The sequence below is a fragment of the Crotalus tigris genome, unplaced genomic scaffold, assembly GCF_016545835.1.
Source record: "Crotalus tigris isolate CLP2741 ecotype Arizona unplaced genomic scaffold, ASM1654583v1 scf7180000023864.505019, whole genome shotgun sequence".
NCBI classification, from domain to species: Eukaryota; Metazoa; Chordata; class Lepidosauria; order Squamata; family Viperidae; genus Crotalus; species Crotalus tigris.
In genome coordinates this window covers 467,396-490,813 of record NW_024100235.1, presented here as the reverse complement: position 1 = coordinate 490,813, position 23,418 = coordinate 467,396, and the positions used below count along the sequence as shown (strand labels likewise).

At 42.0% G+C, this 23,418-nt stretch overlaps 2 protein-coding genes across 13 annotated transcripts; both read left to right on the top strand.

The window, feature by feature from the left end:
* The first annotated feature begins 654 nt into the window (after positions 1 to 654).
* Positions 655 to 9,850, top strand: LOC120298412. 7 transcript variants are annotated; one of them, XM_039322159.1, is made up of 15 exons: positions 655 to 871; positions 2,218 to 2,739; positions 2,879 to 2,940; positions 3,069 to 3,119; positions 3,225 to 3,301; positions 3,508 to 3,598; positions 3,932 to 4,005; positions 7,377 to 7,440; positions 7,534 to 7,598; positions 7,812 to 7,875; positions 7,967 to 8,032; positions 8,166 to 8,312; positions 8,779 to 8,865; positions 9,139 to 9,207; positions 9,587 to 9,850. In XM_039322159.1, the coding sequence occupies exons 4-13, from the start codon at positions 3,096 to 3,098 to the stop codon at positions 8,854 to 8,856; spliced, it is 750 nt and encodes a 249-aa protein (XP_039178093.1). In that variant the 5' UTR covers positions 655 to 871; positions 2,218 to 2,739; positions 2,879 to 2,940; positions 3,069 to 3,095; the 3' UTR covers positions 8,857 to 8,865; positions 9,139 to 9,207; positions 9,587 to 9,850. The 7 variants fall into 7 exon arrangements, with proteins under 7 accessions (XP_039178093.1, XP_039178097.1, XP_039178095.1 ...); XM_039322163.1 differs by having other exon boundaries at positions 687 to 724; XM_039322161.1 differs by lacking the exon at positions 655 to 871 and adding an exon at positions 1,083 to 1,100.
* Positions 9,851 to 12,295: 2,445 nt separating this feature from the next.
* LOC120298411 lies at positions 12,296 to 18,357 on the top strand. 6 transcript variants are annotated; one of them, XM_039322157.1, is made up of 14 exons: positions 13,451 to 14,382; positions 14,611 to 14,672; positions 14,801 to 14,851; positions 14,958 to 15,034; positions 15,241 to 15,331; positions 15,665 to 15,738; positions 15,883 to 15,946; positions 16,040 to 16,104; positions 16,318 to 16,381; positions 16,473 to 16,538; positions 16,672 to 16,818; positions 17,285 to 17,371; positions 17,645 to 17,713; positions 18,094 to 18,357. In XM_039322157.1, exons 3-12 carry the CDS (start codon positions 14,828 to 14,830, stop codon positions 17,360 to 17,362), a joined length of 750 nt encoding a protein of 249 aa, XP_039178091.1. In that variant the 5' UTR covers positions 13,451 to 14,382; positions 14,611 to 14,672; positions 14,801 to 14,827; the 3' UTR covers positions 17,363 to 17,371; positions 17,645 to 17,713; positions 18,094 to 18,357. The 6 variants fall into 6 exon arrangements, with proteins under 6 accessions (XP_039178089.1, XP_039178088.1, XP_039178087.1 ...); XM_039322155.1 differs by lacking the exons at positions 17,285 to 17,371; positions 17,645 to 17,713; positions 18,094 to 18,357 and adding an exon at positions 12,296 to 12,344 and having other exon boundaries at positions 13,950 to 14,382; positions 16,672 to 17,265; XM_039322154.1 differs by lacking the exons at positions 17,285 to 17,371; positions 17,645 to 17,713; positions 18,094 to 18,357 and adding an exon at positions 12,402 to 12,452 and having other exon boundaries at positions 13,950 to 14,382; positions 16,672 to 17,265.
* Positions 18,358 to 23,418: the final 5,061 nt, after the last annotated feature.

The window sequence follows — 23,418 nt, the reverse complement described above, 5'->3', positions numbered from 1 at the left end:
TGGCTCTTTTATGACTCGTGGACTTCAACTCCCATAATTCCTCAGCCAGCATGCCTGGATGAGGAATTCTGGGAGGTGAAGTCCACAAATCATAAAAGAGCCAAGTTTGAAGACCCCTGGTTTAGAACATAGATCTTTTTCAAATTTATATTATATTATGTTTTATTGGTCTACATGAAATGTTAATATATATTGCAAATCCATGTATGATATTCCATATGCTAAATAAACACACACACATACACAAATACACACAAACACACAAACACACACACAGAGAGAGAGAGAGAGAGAGAGAGAGATTTTTTTAAAGATTTGGTCCCAAATGGGAAATATCCAGTGTAACCATTACTTACTGTTGCCTTGCCTTGTTTTGCCCTGGTATTTTATCACCACCATAATCCTATTCATAGTTACTTGTGGAATTTTGTCTTTGTGCGGAACTGTCTTCACTGCAAAAATGTGTGGAAAGAATTGACAATGCTACCTGTCTCAGCCCGAGAGGTGACTACAGCAGGACAAACTGCAGGGACTACAGACCTTCCTCAGCTCAGGCTGGATTTTTAGGCCCCGTGTTGGGAAAGGAGGAGGCCATTTCCTGTTGCCCAGAAATTCAGTGAGTGGGGATTGGATCTTAGACCTGTCAATCAAAGGATAGTAACACTGGGTTCCTCTTCTGGTTTATATTTATATTTATATATTTGTATTCTTGGAGGGAAGAGAAGTGAGTAATTTGGGAGCTGGGAGTGGCAGATGGAAGGAAAGCTTGGAGTCTTAGCCCTAAGAAAACTACTAAGAGTTATACTAGTAGTGCTCGACTTACGACCACAATTGAGCCAATGTTTCTGTTGCTAAGCGAGAGAGTTTTTAAGTGAGTTTTTCTCCTTTTACAATCTTTCTTGCCACAGCTGTTAAGTGAATTAAGTGGTGAAGTTAGTAACACGGTTGTTAAGTGAATCTGCCTTCCGCATTGATTTTGCTGTTGAAAGGATTGCAAAAGGGGATCACATGACCTTCGGACACAGAAACGGTCATAAGTATGAACCAATTGCCAAACATCTGAATTTTGATCACATGATCATGGGACTGCTACAAAGGTCGTAAGTGTGAAAAATGGTCATCAGTTACTTTGTCAGGGCTGTTGTAACTTTCAAGGGTCAAAAAATGAACGGTTGTAAGTCGAGGACTATCTGTATAAATACATCTTTAGAGCCAAGGAAGGCAGGATTGGGTAGAAATATCGTACAGCTAAGGCAACCTGTTTATAATCCATTTTCACGTTGTTTTTAATGTAAATTTTACAATATTGACAATTTTGTTACTATAAAGCTTCTTGGGACAAACTCAAATTAAATATCAGTTTGTTATGGACTCAAGTCTCAGCTTGATTTTCCTGCACAGGTAGTCCTCGACTTACGATGAGAACTGAGCTCAAAATTTCTGTTGTTAAGGGAGACACTTGTTAAGTGAGTTTTGTCCCTTTTACGACTTTTCTTCCCACAGTTGCTTAATGAATCACTGCGCTTGATAACTTAGTAACACGGTTGTTAAGTGAAACTGGCTTCCGCATTGGTTTTGCTTTTCAAACTGTTGCAAAAGGTGATCGCATGACCTCCGGACATAGCAACGGTCATAAGGATGAACCAATTGCCAAGCATTTGAATGTTGATCACGTGAGCATGGGACTGCTACAAAGGTCGTAAGTGTGAAAAACGGTCATAAGTCACTTTATTCAGTGTCATTGTAACTTTCAAGGGTTACTAAATGAACTGTTGTACGTTGAGGACTTCCTGTACTATGTGTACTTAATCCTGCTTCCAATATTTTTCCTCAACCTTCCTTTGAAATTTCTCTAATCCCTACACAACCCACTCTGAAGCCCATCCTTCAGAAATGCAGTCATAACGATAACTACGTTTGTTCCTGTTTGGGGCATTATATCAAAGTTAGATATTTTTATAAACTCAAAGAGGATACAAGGACAGAATTTAAAATATGAATATAAATAAATGAGAATTTTCCCGTTGGAGGAAGAAAAAGGATATCTATGTGAAACAATAGACGTTTTGGAAGTAAACCTGCAAACCTGAAAAAAAAAAATAAGAATTTGTTCTGTTTCTAGGATGCCTGTGGTTTAATATTTCACTATAACTGAAGGATAAGTTATGAAGCTGGTTACTTTGAACCTGCTGTTTATTTCTTGTTTTTTGTTCCTAGTTTATGATATTTGGAAATTTAAAATGGAACATATTTGAGACCAGCAAGGCCATTCTTGAAGAAAGAAGAACTGTCTCTATTTGTTAGGGCAGTGAATGCTTCAACATTTACTTAGAAGATATTTAAGTACAGCATCTCTCTCCTCATCACTATAAATCTGTAATGTTTTTCTCTTTGAGCCTGAAGTCACATTATCAGTACAGGTGGTCCTCAACCTGAGACTGCGATTGAGCCCTGAATTACAGTCGTACATTGTTGCAGTTAAAAAGTCAAAGCATCATGTGACTGGACCTAATTTTTTGAACATTTTTACAGTAGTTGTTAAGCGAACGCTGTAGTCATTAAGCGAATGCTGAAGTCATTAAGTGAACGCTGAAGGCTCAAAATAACGCTTTGCAACATGGCCGCCGGGGAGGTCATGCCTGAAGTCTGTGTGAGTATGGAGAGGAAATATCCCAGAGTTGTGTGTGCTGCATTGTGGAGATTTTCAAGAAAAGATTGGACAGTCATTTGTCTGAGATGGTATGGGGAGCCTTTCCTTGGGCAGGGGGTTGGACTAAAATTCCCATCTATCCTAGGATTGTATGATTCCCTCTGTGCTTTGTGCCACAATGATTGTGCTTCTCTCTTTTTCATGAACAAACAACTTCCCACGTGAAAGGCAGAGGCCAAAAGCCACCAAAGGAGTCAGCCACCGGGCCATCCAGACACTCCTAAACCCAGGTGAGCTGCCCTCCTTGGGCACGTTTAGAATGTGGCCAATGTTTACCTGGTTGCCACAGCAACCAGGTTGACAGTTTCCCTGAAAAGCCACCAATCAGGCCCCAGCAGTCCATTCTCCCTTCGTGCAGTGAAAGGACCAACAGCTGCTTGGGGTCATGGCTGTACGACGGTTTTTTAGAGTAAGTGTGGCCATCTCAGCTGCCAAGAAATTGGCAGTAGTAGGGGAGAAAGTCATGTTTCCCAACTCTTATGACTGACTTATGCCTATTTCTTTCTCTTCACAGAACATCTGGAAAAGATGTTCAGCGCTCTTCTGCTGCACGAAGAGCGACGTAGAGGACCTTCCTGAGCCTCCTGACAGGTACCACCCCCTTCTCCACAAACCCTGGGCATGGTGGGGCAACATTGATGGACTGCAGGGTCTCTAAGAGCCTCTCCTCAAGATGGCTTCCTGTGTGCAAGGGGTTGCAGAGGCAAAAAGTTGGGCTGGCTGAATGGCCGGTCCTAGAAAGGAGAGACAGACCTAGAAGGATAACCTTTGACATGTCACCTTCTTCTTTTGGCCAGGACTGACGAGGGACAGAAGCGGCATGACCAGAAGGGAGAATGGCAGACACATCTTTGTGTGTCTGATGGACACAGGTCTTCCTCCCAAGGGGTAAGGACTCTTCTGTGACATGGCCAGTCAGGGTCCTTGCCTCAAAACCGGGTGGGGAAAGGGAGGAATTCTCACTTGGGGGAACCTGGCCAGCCTAGGAAAGTCAAGAGGAGCCTTTTGGATTCGGGAAAAGATCTTGATGGCTTGGAAGGGAAATACTGGGACATTCTAAGAAAGAGCCATTTTGAGCCTCTTCCCATTAGCCAACTTTTCCATGATCTGCTGTCTCTATTCCCTGTGGAGTGCAGCCTTTCCCTCTTGGGGAAGATAAACATTCCATCACATGCAGAGGACTTTTCATTTATTCCTTCAATGAACAATTGTTACTTGCAGGTTTTGATGGGTGTTCGTGCCACCGCCCGGATCCCCAGGAAGGAAGAGGTGGCGCCAGTTCTTATTTCAATGAGGTAGGTGTTCTCCGCTGAAGTATTCTTTTTTTTTTATTGAAAATTTTTTAAATTTTACAAAAACAAATCCCCTTCCCATACCCCCCCCAACCCTACCTCACCCCCCCCCCTTCCCAACCTCCCAAACCCTCCCCTGGACTTTCCAGAGCTGAGTACAGGCTTAATTAAAAAAAAAAAACCTTAAAACACTTTTAAAACCTAAACAAGTTTAAATACAATCATCATTCTATATAAACTCCCTCCAAAAACACAAATTTAAACATTACTTTCTTTGAATATCTATATCTATAGTGTAAAATCTAATTTCTCCCTCTTTCTTTATCCTAAAACAAAAAAATAAACATATAAACCTTTGTTATACCATTAAAACTAAATACTCTTAAAAAACTTAAAGTAAATACATATTTCCTTCAATCTTCATAATCTTCTCTCCTATCCAAAAAGAAAAAACTTAAAAAACTTATAAGTCCTAAACAAATCTAAGCACATTTAGTTAAACAAATTATTTTCTCTTAAAAATATTAATAATAATATTTAAAAACTAGAAACACTTTTAAATCCTAAACAAATCTAAATACAATCATCATTCTATATAAACTCCCTCCAAAAACACAAATTTAAACATTACTTTCTTTCCTAAACAAATCTAGACATTTAATTAAACAAATTATTTTCTCTTAAAAATATTAATAATATTTAAAAACCAAATTTAAGCATACTTAAAACTTGAACAAGTTATACTCCCTTTAAAACACAAATTTAAACATTACTTAAAATTTAAAACATTAGAATCCCCTCACTAAAATGAACAAATTATAATCCCTTCAAAACACAAATTTAAACAATATTATCATTAAAGGTTCAAAACTTAAAACAACAAAATTCCCTTATACGCCTATCCATAATAAACACATTAAACATTTCAATCTTCACCAATAACAAATTCCATCCGTAAGAAACTGCATCCTTATCAGTCTCAATTATATTAGTATTATTATTAATTATTCACATTCCAGTTTTTTCCATTCTCCATTCTTCCATTCTTCCATTTCCATTCTCCATTCTTGTATCAAACTCGTAAGAAATGCTGCAAGTTCTGCCTTAGGAGACTGCTCCAAAATTCCTGAATCTCCCATCGACTCCGAAGCCAATACAGGTAAGGGTTCCTTGAATTCCTCCTTCTGTTGGTCTTTACAATTGTAAGTTGTACAAGTTATCCTCTGCCCGTTCCTCTCTTGTTGATGCCCCTCAAACTGAGATTTCCCAATTTCCATTTCAGGCAGCAATTCCACCCTTGAAGATTGCTCCAAAGACTTTGTAGGTCTAACATCTCCCAGAGATTCAGAGACCACTGAATATGAAACTTCCTTAACCTTCTTCTGTTGCTGCTTTTCTTTGGAATTGTATGCTGCACAAGTTGTCTTCTGCTCCTCAACCTGGACTTGTTGAGGCCTCTCACACAAAGATTCGCCAGTTTTCATAAATATAGGCTCTTCAAACTGTAATTCTACATTCTTTTCTTCCAAAGCTTTAAACTTAATAGATGGCGATGCACATACCCCCAGGACCGAAGTATAAAAATCTTTTGCTTGAGAAACAGTATTAAGTCTATAACATGTCCCCAGGTAGTTCACCACCATTCCAGTCGGAACATCCCATCTGAATAGAATTTTTCTCTTTTTAAGTTCATTTGCTAGAAAAGCAAACTCCTTTCTTCTTCTTAAAATTTTAGATGGGATCTTCTTAAAAATTATAACATCTTGTGAAGCAATTTGAAATCTCTTCTTATAATAGGCTTGCACAATTTCATTGCGTAAAGATCTTTTACCAAAGTAAATTACCACATCTCTTGGCAGATTCTTCTGTGCTGCCACCACAGAGTTAACCCTAAATAATTTTTCAATTTCACTAAGTATTCCCTCTTTTTCTTTATTCAAAATCAATGCAAAGTCCTTTGCAACCATCTCTTTCAGATCTCCTTGCAAAGACTCTCCCAGGCCCCTGATTCTTAAGGCATATTCCATTTGTCCATATTGAAGCATAAGAATCTCATTTTCCATTTCTTTTTCCATACTTTCAATTTTCCCCTCCATTATGTCCACTTTTTCAGCTACCTCTTCCACATGGGAGTTCACCTTTTCAAGAACAGAAGCAACTCCTTCTAAAGCCAAAACAAAATCTTGTCTCAAGATCTTATTATTTTCCTCTAAAATCTTTTTCATTTCTGCCCTAATTTGAATTATAACATCTCCCATCATGTCTTGCAAATCCTTCATAGTTATTAGCTGACCCCCAGAAGAGGGTGAAACTGTTGATTTAGAAGCTGTAGAAATCCCTGGACGCTTTGGAGCCATCTTAAAGAAAAACCTTTAGTCCTTCTTAAAAAATTATAAAAATTCCTTCAAAAATCATAACTCCCTCCAAAGAAGGTCATTATAATAAAAAGAAAAAAGGGAAAAAAAAGACGAGAAAAGGAATTAAAAAAAAACTTTACTCCTTCTTAAAAATTGCAAAAATTAAACAGAAAAAAGTCCTTCAAAAAAGGGTCATTACAATAAAAAGAAGGGAGTTCAAAGAAAAGAAAAAAAAAGGGAGAAGAAAAAAAAAATTAAATAGAAAAAGTCCGTTCCAAAAAAAATACTTAGAGATACCAAAAACAACCATTCCAATCATAAGAAAATAAAAAGGGAAAGGGAAAGGAAAGAAAGAAAACACCAAAAAGCCTGCCGGTCAGCATTCTAACTTCCAGAAAAAAAACATGGAGAGTTTTGCCGATCGCCATTTTACTTTCCCTTTCAACAAAGAAAAAAAAATAAAAAGAGAGAATAAAAATAGAAACAAGTCTTAAAACTTAAAATCCAAATAAGTCAAAGAAAGCAAAAACTAAATCCTCTACTCAGCTCTGTCCGTTTATAAAAAAAAAAAACTCACCAGTTCTCTTTAAGCACGGAGGTGTTTGCAGCGGCTCGTTTTGTCCCTGAGGACAAAAACAGCTGGGAAGCGGAGACAAGTCTGAACTCCGTGGGAGCACTCCTTTCATCCCCCCCAAAAAAACTTGGGGGGTACAAAAGAGGCTCTACCACTATTCAGACACTCTCTACTCCCCCCCTTTGCCCGGGAGGGGGATTTTGAACCGCTGAACAGCTGGTGTCTGCTGTTCATAGCGGTTCTTACACTTACCCAGGAGGACGGCTACAAAGTAGCCGCCATCGCGCGCGCAAAATCCACCGGAAGTCCTCAGCTGAAGTATTCTGAAGCCCCCGAAAAGGCGGACGCACTAAAGCCCTAAAGAAAAGGGCTCGAAGAACCATTTGCAGAGGGGAGGCATCGCATGGCTACTTTTCATCTTTGGCTCTTCATTCTCTCCCCAGAAATGAGAACATGGCGAAATGGAGGCCGCGGCTCTTAACTATCTCGGAGACCTGCACTGAGTCGGTAAGCCCAGACCAGCTCCTCACCATGCAGAAGCCCTTTCGCTGCGGGTTTGTTGATATGCCGACAGTTGTAATATTTGCATTGTTATTTCAGGATCCTTTGGAAGAATGCCAACCAAGGGACGACGTGCAGGAGGAAAGCAGTGCCTGCTTATCAAGGTAGGTAACACCTCAGAGGGTGAAACCTTTGCAGAAGGGAGGCATCTCTGCCCTCTGCCTCTGCAAAGGAAGAATGACTGAGGGCAGCCCCTTTGGCAGGCCAATCCCCTTGGCAGGCCAGCTGGAAGGGTTCTTAGAACCTCCACGGGACCACTTTTTTAAAAAGGGCCCGTGGCTACTTTTCACCTTTGGCCTCTTCGTTTCGCTCCCCAGAGAGAAAAAGCAAGAGCACTGGAGGCCGCGACTCCCCCCCATTTTGGAGACCTGCGTTGAGTCGGTAAGACCTGAACAGCTTCTGCCCCACTAAAAGAAGAAGCATTGTCTCTGTGGAGATGCCAACAGACAGAACCTTCACATTGTTATTTCAGGACGAAGAAGACCAGCCGGCAGAAGAGGAGCTCTCTCCTACTGAGGAGAAGACGCAGACCTCGGAGGTAAGAAAGTCTTGGCAATGGGGCCGATGGAGGCTCTCTTGCTGTTGGCACACAGGGCCTGAACGCACCCTATCCTTTAGCAATCTTATTGGGATGCAGAAGGCTTAGGATTTAGCCTCGATACTGTCACTAGCAGGATTCGATGGAAGTGCAGGTGGGCTCCGGGATCAACAGCCTGGAGGATTTCGACTCCATTTCTGCCCTCTTGGATGAGGTGTCTGAGGGAAGCTGGGAGCAGGCTGCAGAGGCTTTGGAGGCCAGCCTTTCGTCCAGTCCGTGGGTAAGAAAGACAAAGTGTTTTCTCTTGGGGAAGGATAGAGTCCCTCTATTCAGTTCTCCTAATCTGAGTGAACTGTGCTGGAGGGCTCTGGGCAGTGGAGCAAGGTGACACCTGGCCCTTGGGACAACATATTTAGGCTAACACTCAAGCTCTGTTGCGATTGGTTGGGTACCGCAAAGCAGCAGGGAAGGGCCCAATGCAGTGGACTGGTATCCTAAATGGATATGAACCACCCTGCTTATCCCTTTCCTTTTTCTGCTTCCTCCTCTCCAGCACCCTGTTGTTTCTGGGCAGGGCATTAAGGGGCAGAGTAGACAGCCTACATTTCTGCGGGAATGGCTGGGTGGGGGTGGGGATTGCAACAGAAGCATTGTTCCCGATGAGGATCCTGATTCAATAGGACCTCTTTTAGGAATTCTGAGTCTCTTTTCACTGATGGCTAAAGAGGAATCATTGTCATTCACAGGATTCTCCTGAAGAAGGGGAAGGCACGCTGGAGAATCTCAGCAGCCTGGAGGAAGACTCCCTGGACTTCAGTCTCTAATTAAAAGAGGTACCTATTTTAGCCTCTTTGTTGTTGTGTTGAAGTCTTGCAAAGCTCAATGAAGCAATACGCTCTGCCGTGCAGGGTCACCCAAGTCAGACAGGTCATAGTGCAGAGCGCTAACACAACATGGTCCACTGGAGAAGGAAATGGCAACCTTCTCCAGTGTCCTTATTAAGAAAACCCCACAAAAGTATCAAAAGTAACTCCAAAAAGAACAAAGTGTTTGTACTTTTATAGAAAGCGTGTGGTACTAATAAAAGCCTTTGATTACTCCCCCAGATGCTTCCCCAGATGCCTCTCCAGTTGGCAGATCGGAGAAGGATGAACCAGTCCCAGGCACATCAGGAGGTGAGTTGGTCAATGCCTGCGAGCAGCCAGAGGAGAGGGATTTGGCTGGAGCACAGGTGCGGCAGGACAGCCAGGAGGCTTTCGGATGGGAAAGCACACAGCTGCAGATGGTTAGTTTGGAGGAGGAACTGCTTTATACACTCATCCGAGAACAGGTAGGGCAGAGAAAAGGCAGGAGCAGCAAAGGGCAGCTCTTTTATCACAAGGAGGAAGTCTCGCCCTTCTTGATGGGCTGGACCAGAAGCTGGCTATTTAGCACAGCAGACAGATGGAGGCGATGCTGGGAACAATGTGTTCATGAGTAGGGGGTTGGAGTAGAAGACCTCCAAAGTCCCTTCCAACTCTTGGTATTCTGTTCTGTTATTCTATCTGCATATAGACGGACGGCGATGGACGGCGGAATCCGACCCAGCAGCGAAGACCAGCGATGAGCCACTTTCCCCCAAGGAACTTTCTGCGTCTTGTTATTGTTGTTGTTTTTGTAATTGTTCTTTTTGTTGTACTTGCTCTTGTTGTTCTAGTTATTGTTTGGAGAATAAAAGTAAAAAAGATTTTATATATACTAATTTAGCTTAGGCCTATTTTCATTACACTTTTGTTAGGAATAGGGTAAACTTTTCATTAAATGTAAATTTCAGCAAAATTCTTTGTCTGAGCTTTGTCCCATTTTTTCCCACCGTTCTACAGCATACAGTGAATTAGTATTTAGTTACAATATTAATGGAAACCTGACACTTCCAGAGGTTCCTCAACTACATACAGGTAGTCCTCAACCTACCCCAATTGATCCCCAAATATATGTTGCTAAATGGAACATTTGTGAAGTGACTTTTGCCTCATTTTACAATGTTTCTTGCCACAGTTGTTAAGTAGATCATTGCAGTTGTTAAGATAGTAACACAATTGTTAAGACTGGCTTCCCCATTGCTTTTGCTTGTCAGAAGGGCGCAAAAGTTGATCACATGACCCCTGGACACTGCTACCGTCCTAAACATGAGTCAGTTGCCAAGCATCTGAATATTGATCACGTGACCATGGGGTTCTGCAATGGACGAAAGTGTGAAAAAAGTTCATAAGGAATTTTACAGAACAATACCCAACTTATAGTAGCTAAGAGGCCATAATTTCTTGCAAGTCATGCTAGGTTGTTGCTACAAGGCATACACTAGCAAAATATGCAATCCAACTCCTCTAACCGACTTTCTCTGGAGAGGTGAGTGCAACTCCCAGACTGGCCATTTCTCTCCATGCAAATGGTGACCTGACAGCGACTGCAATCTGACCACTTAGAGAGGGGCACCAATTTCATCTGAGTTTTACCCCATTTTATGACCTTTCTTGCCACACCTGTTAAGTGAATCACTCCAGTTCATAAGTTAGTAACATGGTTCTTAAGTGAATCTGGCTTCCCCATTGACTTTGCTTGTCAGAAGGTCACAAAAGAAAATCACATGACCTGGGGACAGAGCAACGGTCATAAGTGTGAACCAGTTGCCAAGCATCTTAATTTTGATAACATAATCATGGGGATGCTGCAAAGGTCGTATTTGTGAAAATAATAATAATAATAACAAGAACAACAACAACTTTATTGTCACTTTGAATGTACACCAATTGGCATACATCAAAATGAAATTTCGTTGCATACAGCTCTCAAAGGGTCACATGTCCCTTTTTTCAGTGACGTTGTAACTTCGAATGGTCATTAAATGAAGTGTTGTAAGTTAAGGCTTCCTGTAATTTGGAGGGTTATTTCTTCTATACACAAGGAGCACCGATCATGTCTTGCAATATACATCTTAAAATAAATAACCAACCTGGAAACTTTTGGAATATGAGTTTACTTACCGAAGAAAGATGCTATATTTACCATTTAATAATAGGCTGGAAGATAAAACCCCCAAAAGACATTTATCGGAGGCCATAAAAGCCACTTAGAAGCTGAATTCCAGAGTTGGAAGGGACCTTGGAGATCTTCTAGCCCAGCCGCCTAGAAGTGCAGAAGTCCAGAAAGGGTTTCCAAGTAGAAACAAAAGGACTTATGTCTTTTTCTTTCATCAAAGGAGTCAATTTAGCCATCTCTGCTAACTCCATCAACTTTTGCAGCCATTCCGCCATTGTGGAGATCGAAATGTCCTTACATGTTTGTGCATAAACTAGCCTTGCTGCAGTCAGCGTATATAACATTGAAGTTCCATCGTTTTGTCCAAGTCTTTTTTCCATTAAACCAAAAAGAAAAGTTTCTGGTTTTACCATTCTATTTACTTTCAGTATTTTCTGAAAAGGAAACTAAACAGCATGAGGGAACAATTCTGCGCCAGGACAATTTAGACAGCAATTAGCATTAGGTCTCATGAACAGCAAACCGGTGTTTAAATGTGCGGGTACCACGTCAAATCGTAGATCAGTTCATGTCCCGCTGTAAACTGAAGGCATATACAGTCTCTCATTTTTAAATATAAACAATGCTTTGCTTCAATGGTTAGATGGCCTAGACCAGGGGTAGGCAAACTTGGCTCTTTTATGACTCGTGGACTTCAACTCCCATAATTCCTCAGCCAGCATGCCTGGATGAGGAATTCTGGGAGGTGAAGTCCACAAATCGTAAAAGAGCCAAGTTTGAAGACCCCTGGTTTAGAACATAGATCTTTTTCAAATTTATATTATATTATGTTTTATTAGTCTACATGAAATGCTAATATATATTGCAAATCCATGTATGATATTCCATATGCTAAATAAACACACACACATACACAAATACACACAAACACACACACACACACACACACACAGAGAGAGAGAGAGAGAGAGAGAGAGATATTTTTTTAAAGATTTGGTCCCAAATGGGAAATATCCAGTGTAACCATTACTTACTGTTGCCTTGCCTTGTTTTGCCCTGGTATTTTATCACCACCATAATCCTATTCATAGTTACTTGTGGAATTTTGTCTTTGCGCGGAACTGTCTTCACTGCAAAAATGTGTGGAAAGAATTGACAATGCTACCTGTCTCAGCCCGAGAGGTGACTACAGCAGGACAAACTGCAGGGACTACAGACCTACCTCAGCTCAGGCTGGATTTTTAGGCCCCGTGTTGGGAAAGGAGGAGGCCATTTCCTGTTGCCCAGAAATTCAGTGAGTGGGGATTGGATCTTAGACTCGTCAATCAAAGGACAGTAACACTGGGTTCCTCTTCTGGTTTATATTTATATTTATATATTTGTATTCTTGGAGGGAAGAGAAGTGAGTAATTTGGGAGCTGGGAGTGGAAGGACAGATGGAAGGAAAGCTTGGAGTCTTAGCCCTAAGAAAACTACTAAGAGTTATACTAGTAGTGCTCGACTTACGACCACAATTGAGCCAATGTTTCTGTTGCTAAGTGAGAGAGTTTTTAAGTGAGTTTTTCTCCTTTTACAATCTTTCTTGCCACAGCTGTTAAGTGAATTAAGTGGTGAAGTTAGTAACAAGGTTGTTAAGTGAATCTGCCTTCCGCATTGATTTTGCTGTTGAAAGGATTGCAAAAGGGGATCACATGACCTTCGGACACAGCAACGGTCATAAATATGAACCAATTGCCAAATATCTGAATTTTGATCACATGATCATGGGACTGCTACAAAGGTCGTAAGTGTGAAAAATGGTCATCAGTTACTTTGTCAGGGCTGTTGTAACTTTCAAGGATCAAAAAATGAACGGTTGTAAGTCGAGGACTATCTGTATAAATACATCTTTAGAGCCACGGAAGGCGGGATTGGGTAGAAATATCATACAGCTAAGGCAACCTGTTTCTAATCCATTTTCACGTTGTTTTTAATGTAAATTTTACAATATTGACAATTTTGTTACTATAAAGCTTCTTGGGACAAACTCAAATTAAATATCAGTTTGTTATGGACTCAAGTCTCAGCTTGATTTTCCTGCACAGGTAGTCCTCGACTTACGATGAGAACTGAGCTCAAAATTTCTGTTGTTAAGGGAGACACTTGTTAAGTGAGTTTTGTCCCTTTTACGACTTTTCTTCCCACAGTTGCTTAATGAATCACTGCGCTTGATAACTTAGTAACACGGTTGTTAAGTGAAGCTGGCTTCCGCATTGGTTTTGCTTTTCAAACTGTTGCAAAAGGTGATCGCATGACCTCCGGACATAGCAACGGTCATAAGGATGAACCAATTGCCAAGCATTTGAATGTTGATCACGTGAGCATGGGACTACTACAAAGGTCGTAAGTGTGAAAAACGGTCATAAGTCACTTTATTCAGTGTCATTGTAACTTTCAAGGGTTACTAAATGAACTGCTGTACGTTGAGGACTTCCTGTACTATGTGTACTTAATCCTGCTTCCAATATTTTTCCTCAACCTTCCTTTGAAATTTCTCTAATCCCTTCACAACCCACTCTGAAGCCCATCCTTCAGAAATGCAGTTATAACGATAACTACGTTTGTTCCTGTTTGGGGCATTATATCAAAGTTAGATATTTTTATAAACTCAAAGAGGATACAAGGACAGAATTTAAAATATGAATATAAATAAATGAGAATTCTCCCGTTGGAGGAAGAAAAAGGATATCTATGTGAAACAATAGACGTTTTGGAAGTAAACCTGCAAACCTGAAAAAAAAAATAAGAATTTGTTCTGTTTCTGGGATGCCTGTGGTTTAATATTTCACTATAACTGAAGGATAAGTTATGAAGCTGGTTACTTTGAGCCTGCTGTTTATTTCTTGTTTTTTGTTCCTAGTTTATGATATTTGGAAATTTAAAATGGAACATATTTGAGACCAGCAAGGCCATTCTTGAAGAAAGAAGAACTGTCTCTATTTGTTAGGGCAGTGAATGCTTCAACATTTACTTAGAAGATATTTAAGTACAGCATCTCTCTCCTCATCACTACAAATCTGTAATGTTTTTCTCTTTGAGCCTGAAGTCACATTATCAGTACAGGTGGTCCTCAACCTGAGACTGCGATTGAGCCCTGAATTACAGTCGTACATTGTTGCAGTTAAAAAGTCAAAGCATCATGTGACTGGACCTAATTTTTTGAACATTTTTACAGTAGTTGTTAAGCGAACGCTGTAGTCATTAAGCGAATGCTGAAGTCATTAAGTGAACGCTGAAGGCTCAAAATAACGCTTTGCAACATGGCCGCCGGGGAGGTCATGCCTGAAGTCTGTGTGAGTATGGAGAGGAAACATCCCAGAGTTGTGTGTGCTGCATAGTGGAGATTTTCAAGAAAAGATTGGACAGTCATTTGTCTGAGATGGTATGGGGAGCCCTTCCTTGGGCAGGGGGTTGGACTAAAATTCCCATCTATCCTAGGATTGTATGATTCCCTCTGTGCTTTGTGCCACAATGATTGTGCTTCGCTGTTTTTCATGAACAGATAACTTCCCACATGAAAGGCAGAGGCCAAAAGCCACCAAAGGAGTCAGCCACCGGGCCATCCAGACATTCCTAAACCCAGGTGAGCTGCCCTCCTTGGGCAGGTTTAGAATGTGGCCAATGTTTACCTGGTTGCCAAAGCAACCAGGTTGACAGTTTCCCTGAAAAGCCACCAATCAGTGCCCAGCTGTCCATTCTCCCTTTGTGCAGTGAAAGGACCAACAGCTGCTTGGGGTCATGGCTGTACAACTGTTTTTTAGAGTAAGTGTGGCCATCTCAGCTGCCATGAAATTGGCAGTAGTAGGGGAGAAAGCCCTGTTTCCCAACTCTTATGACTGACTTATGCCTATTTCTCTTCTCTTCACAGAACATCTGGAAAAGATGTTCAGCGCTCTTCTGCTGCACAAAGAGCGACGTAGAGGACCTTCCTGAGCCTCCTGACAGGTACCACCCCCTTCTCCACAAACCCTGGGCACGGTGGGGCAACATTGATGGACTGCAGGGTCTCTAAGAGCCTCTCCTCAAGATGGCTTCCTGTGTGCGAGGGGTTGCAGAGGCAAAAGGTTGGGCAGGCTGAATGGCCGGTCCTAGAAAGGAGAGGCAGACCTAGAAGGATAACCTTTGACATGTCACCTTCTTCTTTTGGCCAGGACTGACGAGGGACAGAAGCGGCATGACCAGAAGGGAGAATGGCAGACACATCTTTGTGTGTCTGATGGACACGGGTTTTCCTCCCAAGGGGTAAGGACTCTTCTGTGACATGGCCAGTCAGGGCTCATGCCTCAAAACCGGGTGGGGAAAGGGAGGAATTCTCACTTGGGGGAACCTGGCCAGCCTAGCAAAGTCAAGAGGAGCCTTTTGGATTCGGGAAATGATCTTGATGGCTTGGAAGGGAAATACTGGGACATTCTAAGAAAGAGCCATTTTGAGCCTCTTCCCATTAGCCAACTTTTCCATGATCTGCTGTCTCTATTCCCTGTGGAGTGCAGCCTTTCCCTCTTGGGGAAGATAAACATTCCACCACATGCAGAGGACTTTTCATTTATTCCTTCAATGAACAATTGTTACTTGCAGGTTTTGATGGGTGTTCGTGCCACCGCCCGGATCCCCAGGAAGGAAGAGGTGGCGCCAGTTCTTATTTCAATGAGGTAGGTGTTCTCAGCTGAAGTATTCTGAAGCCCCCGAAAAGGCAGACGCACTAAAGCCCTAAAGAAAAGGGCTCGAAGAACCGTTTGCAGAGGGGAGGCATCGCATGGCTACTTTTCATCTTTGGCTCTTCATTCTCTCCCCAGAAATGAGAACATGGCGAAATGGAGGCCGCGGCTCTTAACAATCTCGGAGACCTGCACTGAGTTGGTAAGCCCAGACCAGCTCCTCACCATGCAGAAGCCCTTTCGCTGCGGGTTTGTTGATATGCCGACAGTTGTAATATTTGCATTGTTATTTCAGGATCCTTTGGAAGAATGCCAACCAAGGGACGACGTGCAGGAGGAAAGCAGTGCCTGCTTATCAAGGTAGGTAACACCTCGGAGGGTGAAACCTTTGCAGAAGGGAGGCATCTCTGCCCTCTGCCTCTGCAAAGGAAGAATGACTGAGGGCAGCCCCTTTGGCAGGCCAATCCCCTTGGCAGGCCAGCTGGAAGGGTTCTTAGAACCTCCACGGGACCACTTTTTTAAAAAGGGCCCGTGGCTACTTTTCACCTTTGGCCTCTTCGTTTCGCTCCCCAGAGAGAAAAAGCAAGAGCACTGGAGGCCGCGACTCCCCCCCATTTTGGAGACCTGCGTTGAGTCGGTAAGACCTGAACAGCTTCTGCCCCGCTAAAAGAAGAAGCATTGTCTCTGTGGAGATGCCAACAGACAGAACCTTCACATTGTTATTTCAGGACGAAGAAGACCAGCCGGCAGAAGAGGAGCTCTCTCCTACTGAGGAGAAGACGCAGACCTCGGAGGTAAGAAAGTCTTGGCAATGGGGCCGATGGAGGCTCTCTTGCTGTTGGCACACAGGGCCTGAACACACCCTATCCTTTAGCAATCTTATTGGGATGCAGAAGGCTTAGGATTTAGCCTCGATACTGTCACTAGCAGGATTCGATGGAAGTGCAGGTGGGCTCCGGGATCAACAGCCTGGAGGATTTTGACTCCATTTCTGCCCTCTTGGATGAGGTGTCTGAGGGAAGCTGGGAGCAGGCTGCAGAGGCTTTGGAGGCCAGCCTTTCGTCCAGTCCGTGGGTAAGAAAGACAAAGTGTTTTCTCTTGGGGAAGGATAGAGTCCCTCTATTCAGTTCTCCTAATCTGAGTGAACTGTGCTGGAGGGCTCTGGGCAGTGGAGCAAGGTGACACCTGGCCCTTGGGACAACATATTTAGGCTAACACTCAAGCTCTGTTGCGATTGGTTGGGTACCGCAAAGCAGCAGGGAAGGGCCCAATGCAGTGGACTGGTATCCTAAATGGATATGAACCACCGTGCTTATCCCTTTCCTTTTTCTGCTTCCTCCTCTCCAGCACCCTGTTGTTTCTGGGCAGGGCATTAAGGGGCAGAGTAGACAGCCTACATTTCTGCGGGAATGGCTGGGTGGGGGTGGGGATTGCAACAGAAGCATTGTTCCCGATGAGGATCCTGATTCAATAGGACCTCTTTTAGGAATTCTGAGTCTCTTTTCACTGATGGCTAAAGAGGAATCATTGTCATTCACAGGATTCTCCTGAAGAAGGGGAAGCCACGCTGGAGAATCTCAGCAGCCTGGAGGAAGACTCCCTGGACTTCAGTCTCTAATTAAAAGAGGTACCTATTTTAGCCTCTTTGTTGTTGTGTTGAAGTCTTGCAAAGCTCAATGAAGCAATACGCTCTGCCGTGCAGGGTCACCCAAGTCAGACAGGTCATAGTGCAGAGCGCTAACACAACATGGTCCACTGGAGAAGGAAATGGCAATCTTCTCCAGTGTCCTTATTAAGAAAACCCCACAAAAGTATCAAAAGTAACTCCAAAAAGAACAAAGTGTTTGTACTTTTATAGAAAGCGTGTGGTACTAATAAAAGCCTTTGATTACTCCCCCAGATGCTTCCCCAGATGCCTCTCCAGTTGGCAGATCGGAGAAGGATGAACCAGTCCCAGGCACATCAGGAGGTGAGTTGGTCAATGCCTGCGAGCAGCCAGAGGAGAGGGATTTGGCTGGAGCACAGGTGCGGCAGGACAGCCAGGAGGCTTTCGGATGGGAAAGCACACAGCTGCAGATGGTTAGTTTGGAGGAGGAACTGCTTTCTACACTCATCCGCGAACAGGTAGGGCAGAGAAAAGGCAGGAGCAGCAAAGGGCAGCTCTTTTATTCACAAGGAGGAAGTCTCGCCCTTCTTGATGGGCTGGACCAGAAGCTGGCTATTTAGCACAGCAGACAGATGGAGGCGATGCTGGGAACAATGTGTTCATGAGTAGGGGGTTGGAGTAGAAGACCTCCAAAGTCCCTTCCAACTCTTGGTATTCTGTTCTGTTATTCTATTTGCATATAGACGGACGGCGATGGACGGCGGAATCCGACCCAGCAGCGAAGACCAGCGATGAGCCACTTTCCCCCAAGGAACTTTCTGCGTCTTGTTATTGTTGTTGTTTTTGTAATTGTTCTTTTTGTTGTACTTGTTCTTGTTGTTCTAGTTATTGTTCGGAGAATAAAAGTAAAAAAGATTTTATATATACTAATTTAGCTTAGGCCTATTTTCATTACACTTTTGTTAGGAATAGGGTAAACTTTTCATTAAATGTAAATTTCAGCAAAATTCTTTGTCTGAGCTTTGTCCCATTTTTTCCCGCCGTTCTACAGCATACAGTGAATTAGTATTTAGTTACAATATTAATGGAAACCTGACACTTCCAGAGGTTCCTCAACTACATACAGGTAGTCCTCAACCTACCCCAATTGATCCCCAAATATATGTTGCTAAATGGAACATTTGTGAAGTGACTTTTGCCTCATTTTACAATGTTTCTTGCCACAGTTGTTAAGTAGATCATTGCAGTTGTTAAGATAGTAACACAGTTGTTAAGACTGGCTTCCCCATTGCTTTTGCTTGTCAGAAGGGCGCAAAAGTTGATCACATGACCCCTGGACACTGCTACCGTCCTAAACATGAGTCAGTTGCCAAGCATCTGAATATTGATCACGTGACCATGGGGTTCTGCAATGGACGAAAGTGTGAAAAAAGTTCATAAGGAATTTTACAGAACAATACCCAACTTATAGTAGCTAAGAGGCCATAATTTCTTGTAAGTCATGCTAGGTTGTTGCTACAAGGCACACACTAGCAAAATATGCAATCCAACTCTTCTAACCGACTTTCTCTGGAGAGGTGAGTGCAACTCCCAGACTGGCCATTTCTCTCCATGCAAATGGTGACCTGACAGCGACTGCAATCTGACCACAGAGAGGGGCACCAATTTCGTCTGAGTTTTACCCCATTTTATGACCTTTCTTGCCACACCTGTTAAGTGAATCACTCCAGTTCATAAGTTAGTAACCTGGTTCTTAAGTGAATCTGGCTTCCCCATTGACTTTGCTTGTCAGAAGGTCACAAAAGAAAATCACATGACCTGGGGATACAGCAACGGTCATAAGTGTGAACCAGTTGCCAAGCATCTTAATTTTGATAACATAATCATGGGGATGCTGCAAAGGTCGTATTTGTGAAAATAATAATAATAATAACAAGAACAACAACAACTTTATTGTCACTTTGAATGTACACCAATTGGCATACATCAAAATGAAATTTCGTTGCATACAGCTCTCAAAGGTTCACATGTCCCTTTTTTCAGTGACGTTGTAACTTCGAATGGTCATTAAATGAAGTGTTGTAAGTTAAGGCTTCCTGTAATTTGGAGGGTTATTTCTTCTATACACAAGAAGCAATGATCATGTCTTGCAATATACATCTTAAAATTAATAACCAACCTGGAAACTTTTGGAATATGAGTTTACTTACCGAAGAAAGATTCTATATTTACCATTTAATAATAGGCTGGAAGATAAAACCCCCAAAAGACATTTGTCGGAGGCCATAAAAGCCACTTAGAAGCTGAATTCCAGAGTTGGAAGGGACCTTGGAGATCTTCTAGCCCAGCCGCCTAGAAGTGCAGAAGTCCAGAAAGGGTTTCCAAGTAGAAACAAAAGGACTTATGTCTTTTTCTTTCATCAAAGGAGTCAATTTAGCCATCTCTGCTAACTCCATCAACTTTTGCAGCCATTCCGCCATTGTGGAGATCGAAATGTCCTTACATGTTTGTGCATAAACTAGTCTTGTTGCAGTCAGCGTATATAACATTGAAGTTCCATCGTTTTGTCCAAGTCTTTTTTCCATTAAACCAAAAAGAAAAGTTTCTGGTTTTACCTTTATATTTACTTTTAGTATTTTCTGAAAAGGAAACTAAACAGCATGAGGGAACAATTCTGCGCCAGGACAATTTAGACAGCAATTAGCATTAGGTCTCATGAACAGCAAACCGGTGTTTAAATGTGCGGGTACCACGTCAAATCGTAGATCAGTTCATGTCCCGCTGTAAACTGAAGGCATATACAGTCTCTCATTTTTAAATAGAAACAATGCTTTGCTTCAATGGTTAGATGGCCTAGACTAGTGGTAGGCAAACTTGGCTCTTTTATGACTCGTGGACTTCACCTCCCAGAATTCCTCAGCCAGCATGCCTGGATGAGGAATTCTGGGAGGTGAAGTCCACAAATCATAAAAGAGCCAAGTTTGAAGACCCCTGGTTTAGAACATAGATCTTTTTCAAATTTATATTATATTATGTTTTATTGGTCTACATGAAATGTTAATATATATTGCAAATCCATGTATGATATTCCATATGCTAAATAAACACACACACATACACAAATACACACAAACACACACACACACACACACACACACAGAGAGAGAGAGAGAGAGATATATTTTTTTAAAGATTTGGTCCCAAATGGGAAATATCCAGTGTAACCATTACTTAACTGTTGCCTTGCCTTGTTTTGCCCTGGTATTTTATCACCACCATAATCCTATTCATAGTTACTTGTGGAATTTTGTCTTTGCGCGGAACTGTCTTCACTGCAAAAATGTGTGGAAAGAATTGACAATGCTACCTGTCTCAGCCCGAGAGGTGACTACAGCAGGACAAACTGCAGGGACTACAGACCTACCTCAGCTCAGGCTGGATTTTTAGGCCCCGTGTTGGGAAAGGAGGAGGCCATTTCCTGTTGCCCAGAAATTCAGTGAGTGGGGATTGGATCTTAGACTCGTCAATCAAAGGACAGTAACACTGGGTTCCTCTTCTGGTTTATATTTATATTTATATATTTGTATTCTTAGAGGGAAGAGAAGTGAGTAATTTGGGAGCTGGGAGTGGAAGGACAGATGGAAGGAAAGCTTGGAGTCTTAGCCCTAAGAAAACTACTAAGAGTTATACTAGTAGTGCTCGACTTACGACCACAATTGAGCCAATGTTTCTGTTGCTAAGCGAGAGAGTTTTTAAGTGAGTGTTTCTCCTTTTACAATCTTTCTTGCCACAGCTGTTAAGTGAATTAAGTGGTGAAGTTAGTAACACGGTTGTTAAGTGAATCTGCCTTCCGCATTGATTTTGCTGTTGAAAGGATTGCAAAAGGGGATCACATGACCTTCGGACACAGCAACGGTCATAAGTATGAACCAATGGCCAAACATCTGAATTTTGATCACATGATCATGGGACTGCTACAAAGGTCGTAAGTGTGAAAAATGGTCATCAGTTACTTTGTCAGGGCTGTTGTAATTTTCAAGGGTCAAAAAATGAACGGTTGTAAGTCGAGGACTATCTGTATAAATACATCTTTAGAGCCAAGGAAGGCAGGATTGGGTAGAAATATCGTACAGCTAAGGCAACCTGTTTATAATCCATTTTCACGTTTTTAATGTAAATTTTACAATATTGACAATTTTGTTACTATAAAGCTTCTTGGGACAAACTCAAATTAAATATCAGTTTGTTATGGACTCAAGTCTCAGCTTGATTTTCCTGCACAGGTAGTCCTCGACTTACGATGAGAACTGAGCTCAAAATTTCTGTTGTTAAGGGAGACATTTGTTAAGTGAGTTTTTCCCTTTTACGACTTTTCTTCCCACAGTTGCTTAATGAATCACTGCGCTTGATAACTTAGTAACACGGTTGTTAAGCGAAGCTGGCGTCTGCATTGGTTTTGCTTTTCAAACTGTTGCAAAAGGTGATCGCATGACCTCCGGACATAGCAACATTTTACAATGTTTCTTTCCACAATTGTTAAGTAGAACACTGCAGTTATTAAGATAGTAACACAGTTGTTAAGAGAATCTGGCTTACCCATTGCTTTTACACATGACCCATAGACACTGATATCATCATAAACATGAGTCAGTTGCCAAGCATCTGAATATTGATCACCTGATCATGGGTTTCTGCAACGGATGAAAGTGTGAAAAAAGTTCATAAGGAATTTTACAGAACAATACCCAACTTATAGTGGCTAAGAGGTCATAATTTCTTGTAAGTCATGCTAGGTTGGTGCTACAATGCATACACTAGCAAAATATGTATATAAGATACACAAATTGGATAGCTAAAATGGCAGGGAAAGTGTATATCCTAACTCACTCTTGGCAAACCTTTTAGACGGAGTTCCCAAAGTGCAGCCCAAAACGCACTTATGTATTGTCAGGTGCCGGGTGGCGTGGGCCATTGGGTGGGCATGGCCACTGGGTGAGCATGGCTGTGGCGGTAATGGCAGACTGGGTGGGACTAAAAAGTTCAATCAATTCCACCTTTGCGAGATCTTTTTTTCCCCACGAGAAGTTGAAATTGATAGATTGAACCTTTTTTTTAATGCTGAAGGCCTTGGATGGGCGCAATGGCATGCATGCCCACAGAGAGGGCTCTGCGTGCCACCAGTGGCATGCATGCCATAGTTCGCCACCACAGACCTAACGTTAGGGTTACGTCACCATGAACTCGGAGAGCAAAATGGACATTGCAAACAAATTCAGATTGCTTGGGTATGATTAGAAAGGCATTGACTTTTCTAGTCTGCCCTATCTATCTTTCGTGGTAAAATCCCATTGGAGGGAAATTCCACTTTGGGTTAAGGTTAGGTCATCATGAACTCATAGAGCAAAATGGACATATACAAGAAACTTGGAATACCTGGGTATGATTAGGAGGGCACTTACCTTTCTAGGCTGCCCTATGTATGTTTCCTGGAAAAATACATGGGAAAATCCCATTTGAGGAAAATTCTACTTATGTTTAGGGTTAGGTCACCATGAACTCAGAGAGCAAAATGGACATCACCAGTAAATTCAGAGTGCTTAGGTATGGTTAGGAGGGCACTGACTTTTCTAGCCTGCCCTATCTATTTTTCCTGATAAAATACATGGGAAAATCGCATTGGAGGAAAATTCCACTTAGGGTTAGGACATTGCCAACACATTCAGAGTGATTGGGTGTGGCTGGGAAGGCACTGCCTTTTCTAGGTTGCCCTATTTATTTTTCCTGGTAAAATACATGTGAAAATCGCATTGGAGGAAAATTCCACTAACTGGACATGAACAATTTTCATGCACAGTGATTAAACTGTAAATAAAAATTGTCATGTAAATGGCAACATAGCATACCTTGCTTTGATATTCTCCTCTCAATAAACTTGTTAATTGGTACTACATTTTCAACTGAAAAGGTACTGTTCAAGTTTACTAATGTTGAAAGCAAAATCTTCCATGAAGGTCCAGTCCAAGCTGGGAATAAACAAAATGGAGACGGCTTGAGAAAAAAGTTCTTGT